This window comes from Podarcis muralis, chromosome 5 (assembly GCF_964188315.1).
Source record: "Podarcis muralis chromosome 5, rPodMur119.hap1.1, whole genome shotgun sequence".
NCBI lineage: Eukaryota > Metazoa > Chordata > Lepidosauria > Squamata > Lacertidae > Podarcis > Podarcis muralis.
This window is the reverse complement of record NC_135659.1, coordinates 71801471-71817556: the sequence shown is the minus strand read 5'-3', so window position 1 is coordinate 71817556 and position 16086 is coordinate 71801471. Positions and strand designations below refer to the sequence as shown.

The 16086-nt window shown below is 39.8% G+C and overlaps 1 protein-coding gene across 2 annotated transcripts in view; it reads left to right on the top strand.

Moving 5' to 3' along the window:
- Positions 1–948: 948 nt before the first annotated feature.
- TRPC4AP (transient receptor potential cation channel subfamily C member 4 associated protein) overlaps positions 949–16086 on the top strand; it is a 28760-nt gene continuing 13622 nt past the window's right edge. The window contains exons 1-6 of one of the 2 annotated variants that reach the window (XM_028734862.2): positions 949–1175; positions 7495–7623; positions 8270–8386; positions 11980–12037; positions 13291–13346; positions 14165–14293. In XM_028734862.2, coding sequence (XP_028590695.2) covers positions 1008–1175; positions 7495–7623; positions 8270–8386; positions 11980–12037; positions 13291–13346; positions 14165–14293 — 657 coding nt within the window. In that variant the 5' untranslated portion in view covers positions 949–1007. Of the gene's footprint in view, positions 1176–1316; positions 1792–7494; positions 7624–8269; positions 8387–11979; positions 12038–13290; positions 13347–14164; positions 14294–16086 lie in introns of those variants that run through there. The other variant, XM_077929197.1, reaches the window with a different exon arrangement.

Below are 16086 nucleotides of genomic sequence, written 5' to 3'. Positions count from 1 at the left end.
AGCGGGGTGAAGGCACCCGCTGCCCTGGAGAGGTTTGCGCGCAGCCGTCCCCAAGCTAGAGCAGCGAGACGGAGCCCTCCGTCTCGCTTTTCTGGCTTGGGAACAGCCTTGCTAGCTTCTGCAGGACAGCGGGGTGAAGGCACCCCGCTGCCCTGGAGAGGTTTGCGCGCAGCCGTCCCCAAGCTAGAGCAGCGAGACGGAGCACTCCGCAGTGCTCCGTCTTCCTGTTCTGCCTTTGGGCTTAGCGGCGCAGCCTGCATTCGCTCTATAGGACGCACACACATTTCCCCTTAATTTTTGGAGGGGAAAATGTGCGTCCTATAGAACGAAAAATACGGTACCTTTACCTTTATAGCATACCTAAACATTTGTGTTCACAGGGTTGCTTAGAAAATGCACATAAAGTGCTTCAAATATTCTAACATGCAGTGGTAATATAATTATTACTAATTATTAGTAGTAATACTGTAATTATTACCTTATTATATGTGCATATAATATGCTGATGCCGATTATAAAAAAATAGTTGTTGGTGCTTTGGTTGTTAGTAATATTTCGTACACAACTATAGCTTAATTGAAGAAAGGCTTTACATGTTACATCTAACAAAGCAAAATGGGGGGGGGGGGGCGTTTAAAAAGAACCTCACGTGCCTTTGTGTCTGCGGAAGGCGTCGCACAAAATACCGGAAGTCCTGGCTTTGACTGAAGGGAGGAGATGACAGCTTCTCCTCTCCCCTCCTTACGTGCTTCCCTCACCCTCATCCCTTTCTGTGAGTAAAGCTGCTCGCAGTTTATGGCCAAAGACTACGTTTCCCATCAGCCCCTGGGGAGTGGGGGAAACGGAAAGAGGCAGGCGCGTACTCCTCTCCCCACCAATCAGGAGGCGGCTGGCTGTGCGCGCGCGGCCGGGCCAGCTGGGGTCGCTGCGGAGCAGCCCGGGAGACGTTCCGTTCAAAGCGCCTGAGAGGAGGGGCGCTTCCTGTTTAGCCAGAGGCAGGAGCGGCTATGGCGGCGGCGGCGGCGAAAGGAGCAGGAGCGGCGCCCCCGCTCGCGGCAGCGGGCTCGGATCCCGGAGCGCCGGGGCGGACGGGAGCCTGCAGAAGGCCGGCCAACATCCTGGCCCAGCTCCGGCAGGCGCAGCTCAGTGGCCGGGGCCTGTCGCGGGGGCCGCAGGTACTGCGGGGCTGAGGCGGGCTTTGTGGGAAGGCCGAGGCTGAGGCGACGCCGACACGCCACCTCCCTCAGAAGAGGCTCCGCTCGGGAGACGGGGCGGCGGCGGCGGGAGGGACGAGGCGGGGAGCGAGGCCGCGGCCGAGCCACGTCCCATTCTAGCCTTGCCTTTTGCCGCTCACTCTGGGGTGGGAAGTGGGGGGCGGTTTTCGCCCCTGTCCCTCCCTCGCGTGTGATGCCGCCCCTTTGTCTCTCCCCACCCCCATACCCGCATCCAGGAGGCGGCCCTTCTTGGCACCCGTTAAGGCGAGCTCGGGCAATTTTATCCCAATTCCCCCACCCTCGGAAATATGGGAGTCAGAGGCTTTCTGCTGCTCGCCTTTCTGGGCTCCCAGGGAATCCTGGAGTTGCTGCTGCGAGGCCTGCTTGGCTTCCTGGTCTGCAACTCTCAACGGCTTTTCTGTTCATAAGGCCATTACCTCTTTGGCATTTGCTGAAGTCCGGTACCTTTCCCCCAGGAGCATGCAATCCAGTTTACTTCGTTGGAAAGGTGTCGTCTTGCCTTGCTCGCCGGAGTTTTTTGCGCGCGCACCGGCGTCTTGCACAACCCCATGGCAAGGTATGACTCCCAAGCAGGAGTCAGTTGGCAGAATATAAGAGCACCGTGTTCTCCATCGCTGAGTCAACGTGTGGCAATTTTGCTGTGTTCCGAGAGGCAATCTTAAAAGTGTGATCTTTATGTAGCAGACACAAAGTCTGGCAGTTGAATTTTTCACCTACTTCCCTCCATAACAGCTGCCACGTTTAGGAGCATTAGGAAATAATAGTGTCCAAGGACACATATCAAATACATTTTCTTTATTTAGTAGAACTTAAGCATTGCAGGGGGGGAAAGACATATGAAGTTAATACCATAAAAACCTGAAGTACCAACATTGCACATCTACAATGTTGATTATTGATACTGAGCTGTGAAACCCTAATTAACTCATAATTACCTGAATAAGCAAGGCTAAAATTGGGCATCAGGCAAAAGGTGATATTGGCCTCTGAAATGGAAGAATGGGAGATGCTCAAAGGAATGGATATTTATACCCATTTTTGCCTTTGAGGGAGATAATTTTTTCTAACCTTTTTCATTTATTTGAAGACTACAGTCCACAAAATACCCAACTTCAATAAAGATCTATATTTTTGCTTTTATAAGTATCTTTGTTGTTGATTATGTTGTTCTCCCTTTCTTCTTTTTTCCTGTATCCCTTTATTTCTTTTAACTGAAATCACCTAAATAAAACATAAGTATTAAATTTAAAAAATGAAAGGATTCAATAAATCATGTCCTCAAAATACATTCATTTCAGCTTTGGCAATGGTTTTGATCAAACATAATTTACTGTCATCAAAGCATAATAATTTTAGTAGCATCTAAAACAACTACATCAAATACAAACAATTGCTATTTTAAAAAAGTATCTGGATAAGAATTACATGCACATTATTAAAACCTAAATTTTACAGGGATGTGTTTGACTCATATTGGAGCGTACTAAAATTATCAATGTTAAAAATAGCATTTGCTGTGAACACAGCTTGCTTAACCAATACATAAAGGTGGATTAATTAAGTCAGGCCAATCAAGGTTTTTTTTATATAATGGGAGACATAATGGTATCAGTTCAAGATAGGGAATGGGAAATAGTGATCTACCATTCTGGTATGCAAGTCTGTCCTGTCTCTGAAGGGTGTTACAGAAATAGAAAGATGCCTTATATTCCCATTTCTGTAAGTTTAGTTGGATTGCATTGGTATAAGGAAAATCAGCCATATGGACTATTGCTGTGTCCTGGAACCAGCCAAAATGAAAATATTTGCCACAAATATATGTGAAGTTTTTTGAAGAAATATTCCTTTGTATGTGATACCTCACAATACACAATATAATTTAATGTTGCAATCCAGCACTGAGCTGGGTACACCGAAGCCTGCTGTTTTCAGTGATTTAAAGGAGTTTTAACACTGTTGGATTATGATCAAAATGCACAATGTAAATGTTAAAAATTATATTCCTTCCTTTGAGGCAAGTTTCCAACTGCCTAAAGTGATTTTTTTCTAACTTGAAAATAGAATTTACTTACCAGGATAACCTAACTTGCTCAGTTCTTTTTTTGTCCTTCAGTGAAATATGTTGTGCCTATCCTACTTAAGTCATTTCCTTTAGTCATTTCCCCTGAATACTAGAAGAGTTCTGGTTTGATGACTAGTGGAAAAGGTGACATTGATCTTGTAAACTCCTAGTTGGGTTTCTTCAATGAGTTTTGAACCTTTGAATCTGTGCTGTTTGCTTGCATATATTTCATGCTTGATCAGCATTCCTTTCTCTTTTGGCACAATAAACTAAATTATATGGAAATTTACATCCAGAATTTTTAAAAACTCTTCTCTGAAAATGGTGGAGCCAGAAGCTTTGTTAAGTGTGAATGCTGAATTTAAAATACTGTTTTGTTCTGCTCACAGGGACTTCTTAAAATAGAAGTCCCTGTGAGTTGGGGGGGGGGGAGCTGCAATGGCCCAAAGTTACCTATCTCTGCTGTAACACTTTAGCATGGAGTTGCTAGTCAAAACTTTTTGTGTAGAAGGTTCTTGTAACTGCTTTGTTGCAAGATTGGGAATGAAAAGAGAATTTGAAGCATTGATTCTTTTCCACGGTAATGGAATCTGCATTTCAATAGCATTTTCATGGGGAGGGGAGAATTCATCACTGTGTCATGCACATTGCATTTTCTGCATGGGCATCATCACTACTGCACGTTACAATCACACACATCTTTTCTGGTGCCAGTGTTCACAGTACAGAAACTGTGATTTTCCAGCTCAGGTATGCATAACAAAAGATACTTGTAAATCTAGTTTGTTTGTTTTTCTTATAGTGAAAGTTATATCTGTGAAGAAAAATCATAATGTGAGGAGTCCTTATATCTGAATAGAGTTGTGATGTTAATCCTGTCTAGAACCTGACAAAACTGATGGCACACATAAGCTGCCCACTTGGCCAACATCTAAATGATGTCTGTCTGTTTGCACAATGGGATTTCTAGTTTCTCTTTTCTCCCCCTAAAATCTGCTGAATGGTCCCTGAATTCCCCCAGAGCAGATTTGGGGGTTGTGTTTTGGGGGTCCATGAGGAGGAAATGAAGGGAAAGCCGCATTGTGTAAGCAGGCACCTGCTTCCGCTAAATTAGATCTCACATCTTGACAAGCAACCCTACTTAGAAAATTTATTTTAACCCTTCAGTGGTTTTTGAAAATCTAGAGTATTTTAAGTGTAATAAGGCTTCCTAATTTTGATAAAATAAGGGAAGGAAGATGAGGATAACACACTTGTGGGGAACTAGAGTAAGTTATATTTTGGATATTGAAAATGAAGGATAATTTACAAAATATTAGTTTATGAGTCTAAAGATAATACAGAGTGAAACGACAGTATCCCATCAGTGCAAGGATTGATCCTTGCACGACTGGACTTTCCTGACACACACTCTCCACACTCTCCAACTCTGCTCTGTAAGGTTGAGGTAACCCTCTAGAATTGGTTTAGGGGGCATGCAGAGGGAAAGGAGGGGGGACGTTCTGTTGCACAAGCAGAAATTATTGCACAGATAAAAAGGTAAAGGTAAAGGTACCCCTGCCCGTACGGGCCAGTCTTGACAGACTCTGGGGTTGTGCGCCCATCTCACTCAAGAGGCCGGGGGCCAGCGCTGTCCGCAGACACTTCCAGGTCACGTGGCCAGCGTGACAAAGCTGCATCTGGCGAGCCAGCGCAGCACACGGAAACACCGTTTACCTTCCCACCAGTAAGCGGTCCCTATTTACTTGCACCCGGGGGTGCTTTCGAACTGCTAGGTTGGCAGGCGCTGGGACCGAGCAGCGGGAGCGCACCCTGCCGCGGGGATTCGAACCGCCGACCTTTCGATCGGCAAGCCCCCTATTGCACAGATAGAATGTTCATATAGCACTATGTTGGATACAACCCTTTATTTACAGTACTATCAACATCTGTGAATTTATAATTTATCTGTGCCAATGACAATTTAAAAAAAACAACCCATTTTCATTTTTATAAAGAAGATAATAATCTATGAAAGAAAAATATAGGTGGATGATATAGCAGGGAAAGCAATTTAATTTTCTTTTTGTATTAGTATTTTTTATTAGCAACAAACTAGTCAGCAGTTGCACATTGTTAACATACCTCACCATTATCACTACTCTGGCTGATAGCTTTGCTTATTTCCTTTGCAATACTCGTATGTGAGAGCTGTGGGTTTTATTAATATAGTATAGTTATAACAGAAAGCAGGGAATCTCTTGATCTACAGATTTGATCTAGGTGGCCTTAAAAAAGATCACATTCAGAGCCTAGCTGTCAGTTTTCAATACTATGGAAAATATTGCTGGTGGATTATTATTATTTTTTTAAATGTTTTGGAAATTCAGCACTAGACATTGGCCTACTAGAGAATGGTAAGAATTTTTAGGACTGTTTTTGAATGGGAAAAGCTTTAAGCAAAAGAAATTATGGGGTGGCTTGGTTTTTACTACTGTTTACAATAGCTAAACTATGTTAACCAGCTGAGGAATGAGGAAAAGCTTAACTCACAATGATATCTGAAAACAATATTTCCCATTTTCCTTAGGGTAACCTTCAAAGAGAGCCTGGGAGATTATAAATCTGTCCTCCACCCCACCCCCAGCTGTAGGGGCAATGTTTGCTTCAGTTGACCAAGGTCAAACATTTTTAATGCTGATTTCAAAAATCATGTTTTAGCAGCTGTACATTGGCTTGACATGTTCATCAAGCTATCCACCACAAACTCAAGTCCTCATTTCTATTCAGTTACCACCACCACCAATTCAGACTCCTTATGTGAAATTTAGAGAGAAAAGTGCCCCAGTTTGCATCAGTTTACTTGACTACATAGTGTTACATTTGCCATTTTACTGCTTACAGTGGTGCATCGCAAGACGAAATTAATTCGTTCCGCGAGTTTTTTCGTCTTGCGATTTTTTTCGTCTTGCGAAGCACGGTTTCGGAAAAGTTTTGGAAAAGCTTGAAAAATCACCAAAGTCTTCAAAAACCTCAAAAAAGGCTACCACACCACGTGCTATGAGTTGCTCCTCGAAGTCAAGTCGCAACTGTATTAACGGTGTTAAGAAAAAGGAAACAAACTTGCAAGACGTTTCCGTCTTGTGAAGCAAGCCCATAGGGAAAATCGTCTTGCGAAGCAACTCAAAAAACAAAAAACCCTTTCGTCTTGCGAGTTTTCCGTCTTGCAAGGCATTCGTCTTGCGAGGTACCACTGTATTCACCCAGTTTAGATAGATCCTTTCAAAGCTCTTCCTCATTTTTGTTTTAACTATCCAGATCATTTTGGTACCATCAACTCTAAATAATTTATGACCAAGTTAAAAAGCACAGGTCCCAATATCAGTTGTTGGGGAATTTGCAGAAATCTGCTTTGGCAAGTGTTAGGACAATTAGAACACACACCTATAAGTTTTTCTTATAAGTAAGATGCAATGAACATATGTGGATTTAATACATTAACAAAAGTACAATTTTCAGTGCGTAAACCATACTAGTCCTGTTATGAGTATCAGAGTATTTGACTAAACATCACTGGCCCCATTCTTCAAAATGTTACAGTCTGCTTGGCACTAAAGATCTGTTGTAATTAAGGTCACACAGTGTTGCCTGTATCAGAATACAGAACCCTCTTTGTATCCAGATTTTCACGTGAATGACAACTGAATTTCCAAATCTCACTTACAATGAAAGAACTTCTATTCTTGTGGAAGCATTGTTAACACCATTACCTGCTATTTAGAAAGCTTGTTGGAGAGATGGGGACAGTGTTTAATTTCTAAAGAAAGACATCCAGGGACTCAGACTTATACCATGAGTTTTATGAGCCCTCCTCAACAGAGTGTGGGAAGGAAACTTGCTTAGTGGAAAGGAAAGGACATACTGTGTGAGCTCAGGGACACTTTTAATGTATTCTAGTGGGTCAGTAGAATTAACTGTTGGCTTCCAAGTTTGAAGGCAATTTGTTGTCCCTTCTATATCAAGAAAAAGAAGTTTCTGCATGATTGGGGATGCCTGAACAGACCTAGTGTAATAGTGAATATCAGATACAGTGAGCTCACAATTTGGGTATAGTGACCAGTTTCCAAGACATAAGGTAGCATGATGCATGCTCTGGGGCAGTATAAAATATATTATATCTGAGAAATGTGTCAGTCTCATCTTTATCTTGTCTTGTAGCTCACAGAAGCTTTGTTAAAGGAAAGAGATAAACAAGCAAAGTGGAATGGAATTCCCTTGCTGTTACAGAAGCTGTATGAGAACAGTCATCCCAACAGTGATTTATCCCAGTGCCAAGGCATCTTAAAGGTAATGCTTCTTACTGGCAGACTGATGCATGCAGCAGAATCCATTCTCTGTTTCCTCTGATATTTTAAGTCAATTCATAAGTTACGTGTTAGTCACAGATTCTCTCAGTGGCCCCTCAAATGGATTTCCAAAAGCTATTTCCATCCTGTGCATGATTGTATGGACTGCTATCAGAGCCCTCATTTGTTGTCTCCCCCACTCCCAGCTAAACATCCTCAAAGCTTTAAGCTTTCTTCATACAGAAGATTCTCCAACCCTTTGGTTATTTTTTCCAGAAGAGTAAAAAGGAATTGAGTATTGGTTCAATTTCTGCTCATATAAAGTGAATTTCAACAAATGTGTTTCACATATTTACTTAGAAATCATTTCTTTTCCCAATCTTGCATGTTTGGAAGCTTGGCATTTCAGACTACATTGATAGAATAATTATGTTTGTTATGTTTTCTGATATCACATTTAGCTGCTGATGCAGTGAATTAATCTGTATTTGTATTTTTTTTTATGAAATCAGCTATCTGGTGCTGCAAATTGATGTTTTGAAAATCTCATAAGTACCCTTAGTAACCTTCTACAACTACTTTGAATAATATGCTTTGATATGAAGTATCTCTCAGTACTTACAACTTTAACTTTTGTTCCCTGCCAGGAGATTTCTCCCCTCCTTTCAATGGAAGCTATGGCATTTGTCACAGAAGAGAGAAAGTCTGCTCAAGAATCCACTTTTCCAAATACGTACACGTTTGACTTATTTGGAGGAGTTGATGTAAGTGGTTTCTACTTTTTAAAAAAAAAAATGCTGTAGCATATTGTCAAATACAGTAACTAACACATTGAATGAGGCATTGGTAGTAGGAATAATTAATACTTATACTCTTGTTCAAGACAATAGTACAGCCATAGGAAGGTTTGGTTACCCAAGAAAGCCAAATTTAAAATGTAAGGAAGGGATTCTTCATTACAATAGGAATATTGTGTTTTTGGAGACTAAAGTAACTTGGCCTTTTGGCTTAGAAAATGAAGGCTTAAGAGAAAACACAATTTCACTCTACAAGTTGAATAAACAGTCACAGGGTGCAACTTTAACCAAGGTTAAAATTATGTGATCTTGGTGTGTTTCTTCCATTCTTTTGGGTTAGTGGGGTGTAAAGCAGCATGGATTTGCATCACTTTATTGGATGCTAGGAAGGAATCTCCCTCAATCAGATTGAGTATCACAAGGAACGGGAATGTTTTCTCTCTAGCAAGAATGACTAACTAGCAGTCCATGGGGTACTTGTAGCATCAAGGATGGAGGGCACTAATACAGAAAATCAGAAGAAACTTCTAGAGTGCAGAACCTTGGCCCTCTGGGTTTTTCAGACTACAACTCCACAGAGTTAAAAACTGAGATATAAAAGTTAAATGGCACCTTAAACCTAGGTTATGGGTGCAAAAATGGAATGTCTAGGTGTGTTTTTTATAACAAGAATTCCGAAGCTGAAAATGGAAGGATCTGCAACTAAAATACTATGTTCATTTTTTACATGGTCTAGTTCTTCACCAGCTCCCCCCATATATTCTTAAGAGGGTCTCTTCTCCAGTCTTTAGAGAGTAGCTGGAAGTGGGGAGGCAGAAAAATGTCCCCCTTTCCTTCTACTCTGCAGTTTTAATCTGAAATCTTAGGTTCAGTACTGCACCCAGAGCTCAGAAATTCCTCACACTAATGAAATTCCCTATCACAAAATGTGCCTTAGAACAGTGGGAGTTTTGAACACTGCAACTCCAACAATCCTTGATCATGCTTATAATCTGGAGGGCCACAGGTTCTGCACCCCTGCTGTAAGTGGCACTAGAAGTGTGTGACTTATTTCACCCAGTATATTTTGAAGTAAGACTCTTCATCAGAGGCACTGCGTAGTTTTTGTGTTGCAAGGTAAATGCATTCTATATTAGGCGTCTCATAACCTGACTGGCCAACTGTTCTTCAGCATTTCAAAACGTTTATGGGGCACCCATAATTTCAGTGCTAAGAAAGTTGAGGGTTGTCATGGCTCAGAAGTGATATTCAATCTTCTTGAGAGTCATAGGATCCTGACGTATATAATTAATACTTAGCCTCTTGAATCCAGTATATTAAGTACAAAGTGTCTAGTTTCCTTTTGCATATTTCATAACCAAATCTTTAATCTTAATAAAGCTTCCATTTAGTGGGAGGCTGGCTCTGGCAATGGAACCCCTTGTCAATATATGAGTGGCCGTAATGAATGGGTCTGTGATAGAGCTAACTAAAAGTTGTCTATAAATTAAACACAAGGTCATAGTTAAAAGCTTGGAGAGCAACATGTCTGTATCTTAAAGATAAATTTAGAAAAGGACGTTCTTTTATTACTACAGAATCTTAATAGCTAGCTTGAACTAATATTGAAACTAAGCTATTTCACACTAAAATATGGAGCTGCCTACTACATCAAAATCTTTTAAATCCTCTTCCAAGTTCAATGGGAAGTTACAAAAACCTTTGGTCTGTATAAGCTACAATTTTACAACTAATATGCGCAAAGACTGAGTAGTGATGCCGGTTGATATAACGTCTTGATCAGATAAGCTACAGGCAGCGCAGATTTTGCTTTTAAGTAGCCTATAGCTTTTAAAAGTGGCAATGTATTCAACTTCTATGCAGCCTTCACAAGGAGAGGCCACAGGCGTATATTATAGAGTCCTGTCCTCCTTAACGATAGAGGGGTGGTTTGTGGTCCAGTCCTGTATATTGTGCTATACAATTGCATCCTGGGCCACTACTGAAAGAATAGACTGGATGCCAGCCCTGATTCTTGCTCTGGGAAAGCACCAGCTATTGGTGCTACTGTGTCAACTGATAGGGAGGACAGGGTGGCTTCCATAAGGTGCAGGAATGTGCAATGGCCATTTTCAAGGGCAGGAGGTGCCCCATAGTCCTATAGATAGCTTTGCTACAATTGTCTGGAATGTTTTCTGGGTGACATTGTTTCCTTTTCCAATAGTTCCTTCTGTCTTTTTTAACCCCTTATCAGTCTTATCCCAAGTCTTTCTTTGAAATGGAAAAGAAGGGTCATATAAAAGGGTGTATGGGGTGAATAAAAGTATCCATTATTTTAATTCACTTCACTTATATTTTTGTACGTGTGAATTGAGTTTTCCCAGTGTGTATATTCAGTAAACATTAGTAAGTATATGTGTATATTTAAAATATTAATATATGGCAGGGGGAAAGCTTGCCCTACAAATGTAAAGATCGGTAGACTATCCATGTCCTCTGCAAATGGCATTGCCTCAGTAAAGTTTTGAATATCTGTTTCCCCAGTGATTTTGTTTTGAATATAAATATAAATTTAAACTGTAGCTTGATTTTCATACAACACTGAAGTATAGTTAAGTCTTTTGCTTATGTGCTTTCCCCCAGAATAGCTACATCATAGAGGCCAGAGGTGTACACCCCTAATTTCAATATTTTTTCATTATGGTTGAAGCACAGCAAACCTATGTTAATGCTTACTATAGTGTATTGAAGGAAGCTAGGACAATCAGTCATGATTTAAAGGTGGTTTGTTTCACTAGGCACTAACCGTAGTTTGTCTGTGCTTGGAGATAACAGGTAACAGCACTTCATTGAAAGTGGAAGCACGTGCTTCCAAGCTCTTCTTCAGTCACATGGTCCCAAAGCTTATACACAATACTAAATTATGGCTTAGTTGCCTGTGAATTCAGCCATTGGCCCAGTTCACCTACTGTATCCCATTAAACCATACTTTAAAACATATTATTGTCTAATCTCAACAAGCAGTGTGCACATTTCTCAATAGTTCCTGCAGTGTTCTTCCCCCAGTTTTGTTGCTGCCACACCACAGATTAAATAAATCAGAGTCTGGGTTGCTGTATCATCTGAATCCAGGTTCATGATTCATTTCTTTCCAAACCAACCATGACAGGTAAGCAATATTTTTCTTTTAGGCTTGCCTCTTATTTAGGAGAAACCACAAGCCTGTGTTCAGATCACACAACAAGCCAGATTCAGACTAATTTTTGTCTGCAGCATGGCAGCAGAAGGGGAGAAATGTTGTGGGAACTTTGCACCAGCTTTGCAGCATGCACGAACATACTTCTCTTATAGTTTCTTTTAAAAGGCAAACAATGTCATTGCATTGCTCTTGAAATATGACTCTTGTTTTGAAGAGAAGCATAGTAAAGTAGGACTCTGGATGTTTTGTGCAGTACAATAGAGCAGAATTGTCGTTTTTTAAAGTAGTTTGCTTTAAATTTCAATATAGCCCAAAAAGTAGGTTCTTTTTTTTTTTATTAAGATGCATCTATATAAAGTTATTATGTATCTAATTTTCACAGCTTCTAGTAGAAATACTTATGAGACCAACTCTTATTACACAAAAGAAGAAGCAGAAAAGTAAGTCAGTAATATACTTCCTTCATCAAACCTTGTTTTGTTTCCTTCTCTTCTCGTATCCTGATAGAATAATTGGTCACCAAACCAAGTACTGGTAGCAATACTTGTTTGCTAGCATTGTGTGCGTGTGTTTTAATGATGTATGAAAATGAAGTTTTACCACACAGTTTCTTAACTTTTATGGTTGCAGAGGTGATAAATGCTGGTAAACCGTGTTTGTTTATAGGATTAAATACTGCACAATAAACAAAGTATATAGGCAGTGAACATAGCACATCCATAAAACAGCATTAGACTACTTAGTAACATCTGGATAGTGATGCACAATAACCAGTGTGTTAGAGGACCCACTCCCCAAACCCTGGAGGCAAGCCCAAGTCTTGTTGGGTAGCAGTAGCCAAATGACCAGAATTAAACACCAGCCACTGTCATCACTCCTGTGAGTCCACCAGTTTTGGCTAGGAAAATCACAGAGCTTTACAGAACATCACCTAAGATTTGAGAAACAAAATACTAAGAACCAGACTTTCTGTTCCAACAATACATAAGCCTTCAGGAGGTTATTCAGTAGCAGTTTGTCTGAGCAGCCAAGTCCATGGATTTAGTTCCAGAAATCTTACACAGAAGAACACACAGGAAATAGGTGAAGTAGATTTTTTAAAAATTAAATTAAAAATAGCTTTTTTTTAAAAATAGACTCCAGTATCCCAGTGAAAGTATAAGAAGAAACCATTGTTAAGACTACAGTTGTGAATTACAAGACAGGATACAAAGCAACAAAGGCTAGCTTTCTTAGGCTAATACAAACAATATCAGCAAATGGACCAGCACTGCTTGCTTATAATAATAGGCACAGAGTTTCACAATCCAGACAAGCTAAATGCCCTTTCATTTAGAAGCAAGGCTAGAATCATGTGGCATATATATAGGCTCATTAGGTAATAAAAGGAAGTCAAAGTCTCTCAGTTTCTTGTTTCACATGGTGTTCAGAACAGGAATATCACATGATATCTGCAGTATTTCTGTCAGCCATATAAACTTGATGTGAACGGATTGCCTACCTGCCCTAATAATAGTTGTCGTTCCTCTGTGTGTTCAACTTCGATCAGATCTTGTTTTTATTGGATTTTAGCAGCTGAGATACTTGCTGGTTTTTTTCATTTGTTCATTTGGGCTGTTAAATAGTGTGGTGACATATGTCTTTGTTTGTGGTTGATTGTTCAGGAAGCCTTAATCAGTTTTTTCTATTGCAGTAAGCGATGACCTCATCAAGGATTGTTTAAGCATATTGTACAACACTTGCATATGTGTAAGTTATATTTTCTGTTCTGTCAATAATTTTTGTTTTGTGATACAGCTAGGTTTAGGGGATTCTTGGTCTGACAGAGAAAAACATTCAAAGCATTAAATTAATGTTGCATGCTGCAATATTCTTGATGCTAAAATTTCTATTGCATTTCACAAATTGCATTGTAGCAAACCTGTTGGTGCTTGCATTTTGTCTAAACATCTTTTTAATAAGGACTCATTGCTATTTATTGCTGAAGTGTTTTAAGCCTTAATGCAGTGGCTTGCTGTGGGAATCTTGGTTAGCATTCGCTGTTTAAGACTCTCTTCAGTTATGTATGCTTTTTAAATTTTAATCCTGGAATTGTATGGGTCATTTTATGTTATTGGCAGTATTTGGACTGGGTTTTTTTAAAAAAATAGAAACTTTTTATCAATGTAAAATTAGTGTTGAAAACTAGAGTTGAGTTCATGACATTAAATGTTACATGAAAACAAACCAATAATTCCTGTCATTCACGTTACATTTGTATGCATTGGCAAGACTATAGGATACTTTACTTAGCTGGTAAGCACTTTTATACTCATGTCATTTGAGCAGCCTAGCTTTCCCTGTTGAGAATTTATTGCTCTTCTACTTAAAGGCAAAGAAAGCTGGAAAGCTTCAGAATCCTATGTGGAATAACAAGAAAGGCACTTTTCTCCATTCCTTTTTAATTTCCACTTTGCTGCTTGCTGGGAGAGCTCTGCTTTTCTAAATTATTTTAAAATTATATGTGATGTTTGTCTCAGCAGTGTTAGCTTTTGCTCATGTGTATATGTGGTTTCTCATTATTGTAGACTGAAGGAGTCACTAAACGATTGGCAGAAAGAAATGATTTTGTATTGTTCTTGTTTACATTGATGACAAATAAAAAGACATTCCTGCAAACAGCCACCCTTATAGAAGACATCCTGGGAGTAAAAAAGGTTTGTTGATAATCTAGCCTATACCGTCATGTTCTCATTTAATCTTGAAAACTCTTTAACAGCTTGTAAGTAGAAGTCCCTTCTCAGTTCAGTAACTGATAAAAAAAATATTGTATCCTAAATGGAAAAAGCCATATTACTTGCTCCTAGCCTGTCTTTCCTTTGTAATGTTTAAGAGTAGCTTGGCAGCACCTCTCCTAACTGTAAAATGGAATTTTGGAAAGGCATCATGTAATAGCAAGGCTGGGTACCTTTTATTGAGCCTGCTGCAGTGAGTCCCCATTATACATCTCTGCATGCACTGTTTTGATTACCCCATTCACGCCTTAGCTTTCTGGTCTCAAATAAAGTAATGTTGTGTGTAGCACTATGCCCACTTCTGGATACTGGAATTTACAAAGGAAACGGTGAAGCAAGTGTGTCCAGAGAATAGTGACTAGGATGGTGTACGGGGTCTGAAGGGACAGTTGGAAAATGGGTAGGTTTGGTGTGGATAAGAAAAGATTAAGGGGAGACATGTCTGCTGCCTTCAAATACCTGAAGGGCTATTGCACGCAAGAGGGAGCAGACATGTTTTCTGTTGTTTCAGAGCCAAGAGCTGTTGGACAGTGGAATGGACTGCCTTGGGTGGTGGTGGGCTTGCCTTCATTGGAAATACCTAAGCAGAAGCTGGGCAACCAGTTGTTAGGGATGTTGTATTTAAGTTCTGCATTGCAGATCCTTCTTTGATTAGGAAGTTGGATTAGATGATCTCCAAGGTCTCTTCTGATTCTGAAATTCTGTGATTCAATTTTTTTATCATGAGCTTGCAAATGTATTTATTTAGCACTTAAGTTTTATCAGCAGATTTAATTAGATCTCCCTTATCCCAGTTAAAATAATAACCGAGGCTTTCAAGAGAGAAAGGGGGCAGTTTTTAAAGATGAGACATTATTTCCTGCCCCCCATTATGTTTGCTATTTAAACCTTATTTGGGTTTGCACAGAGACAAATATAGCATAAACGTAAATGCTATTTATTTGTAGTACACAAGCTAAAAACTTTGGATGCAACGTTTCATGAAACTTGTCCACTTTCAGGAATCTGAGGAGTTTCCTTATGTTCTCTAACTTGTGGGATCAGTTGTCAGTCGCTGTCAGTACTTTTCAGCATTGTGCCATTTTAAGAAATTGCTTAGCAAAGAGTAATTTACCAGTTATAATTTTAAAATATGTTCCCAAAGGTGTAATTCATTCAAATTAAAATGAGATACAAGAAATAGAAGGAAAACCAAGAAGCAGGGGACTGCAGCCAGTCTCATTTTATACCCTGCACTCTCATAAATGGTGTACAGATGTCCTTAAGACTCTCAGTTTCATTATAAGATAACTCTGCAAAATGTTTAAGCTAGAGGCATATTGCAATCATGTTCTTTTCAATATTCAGTATTATTATTTTAGCTGCTAGTGCTAAAAGAAGTAAATTCTTTTAATTTTCTAGAAGTCCAGACAGTGGGAAGGTAGCTTCATACCCCCATCTAATTAAAGAAAAATAATAAATTATTTCCAGCCAATCAGCATGGAACAATATGCAGTTTTGTGGTGAAGTACGGTATAATTTGTGGACTGTTTATTAATGTTAATAATATATCAGAAGTAAGTGCTAAGAGGTTCTTCCTTTGCTGTTGTGCAGCATGATCTCTCAAGGTGGTTGTATGGCCCAACTAATACATTACTTAGATAGAATAGGAGCCCCTGGAAAACTGTTCTCCTATGATAGGCTTCCATGTTGCCTAGGTAAAGTATTCTGTTCCC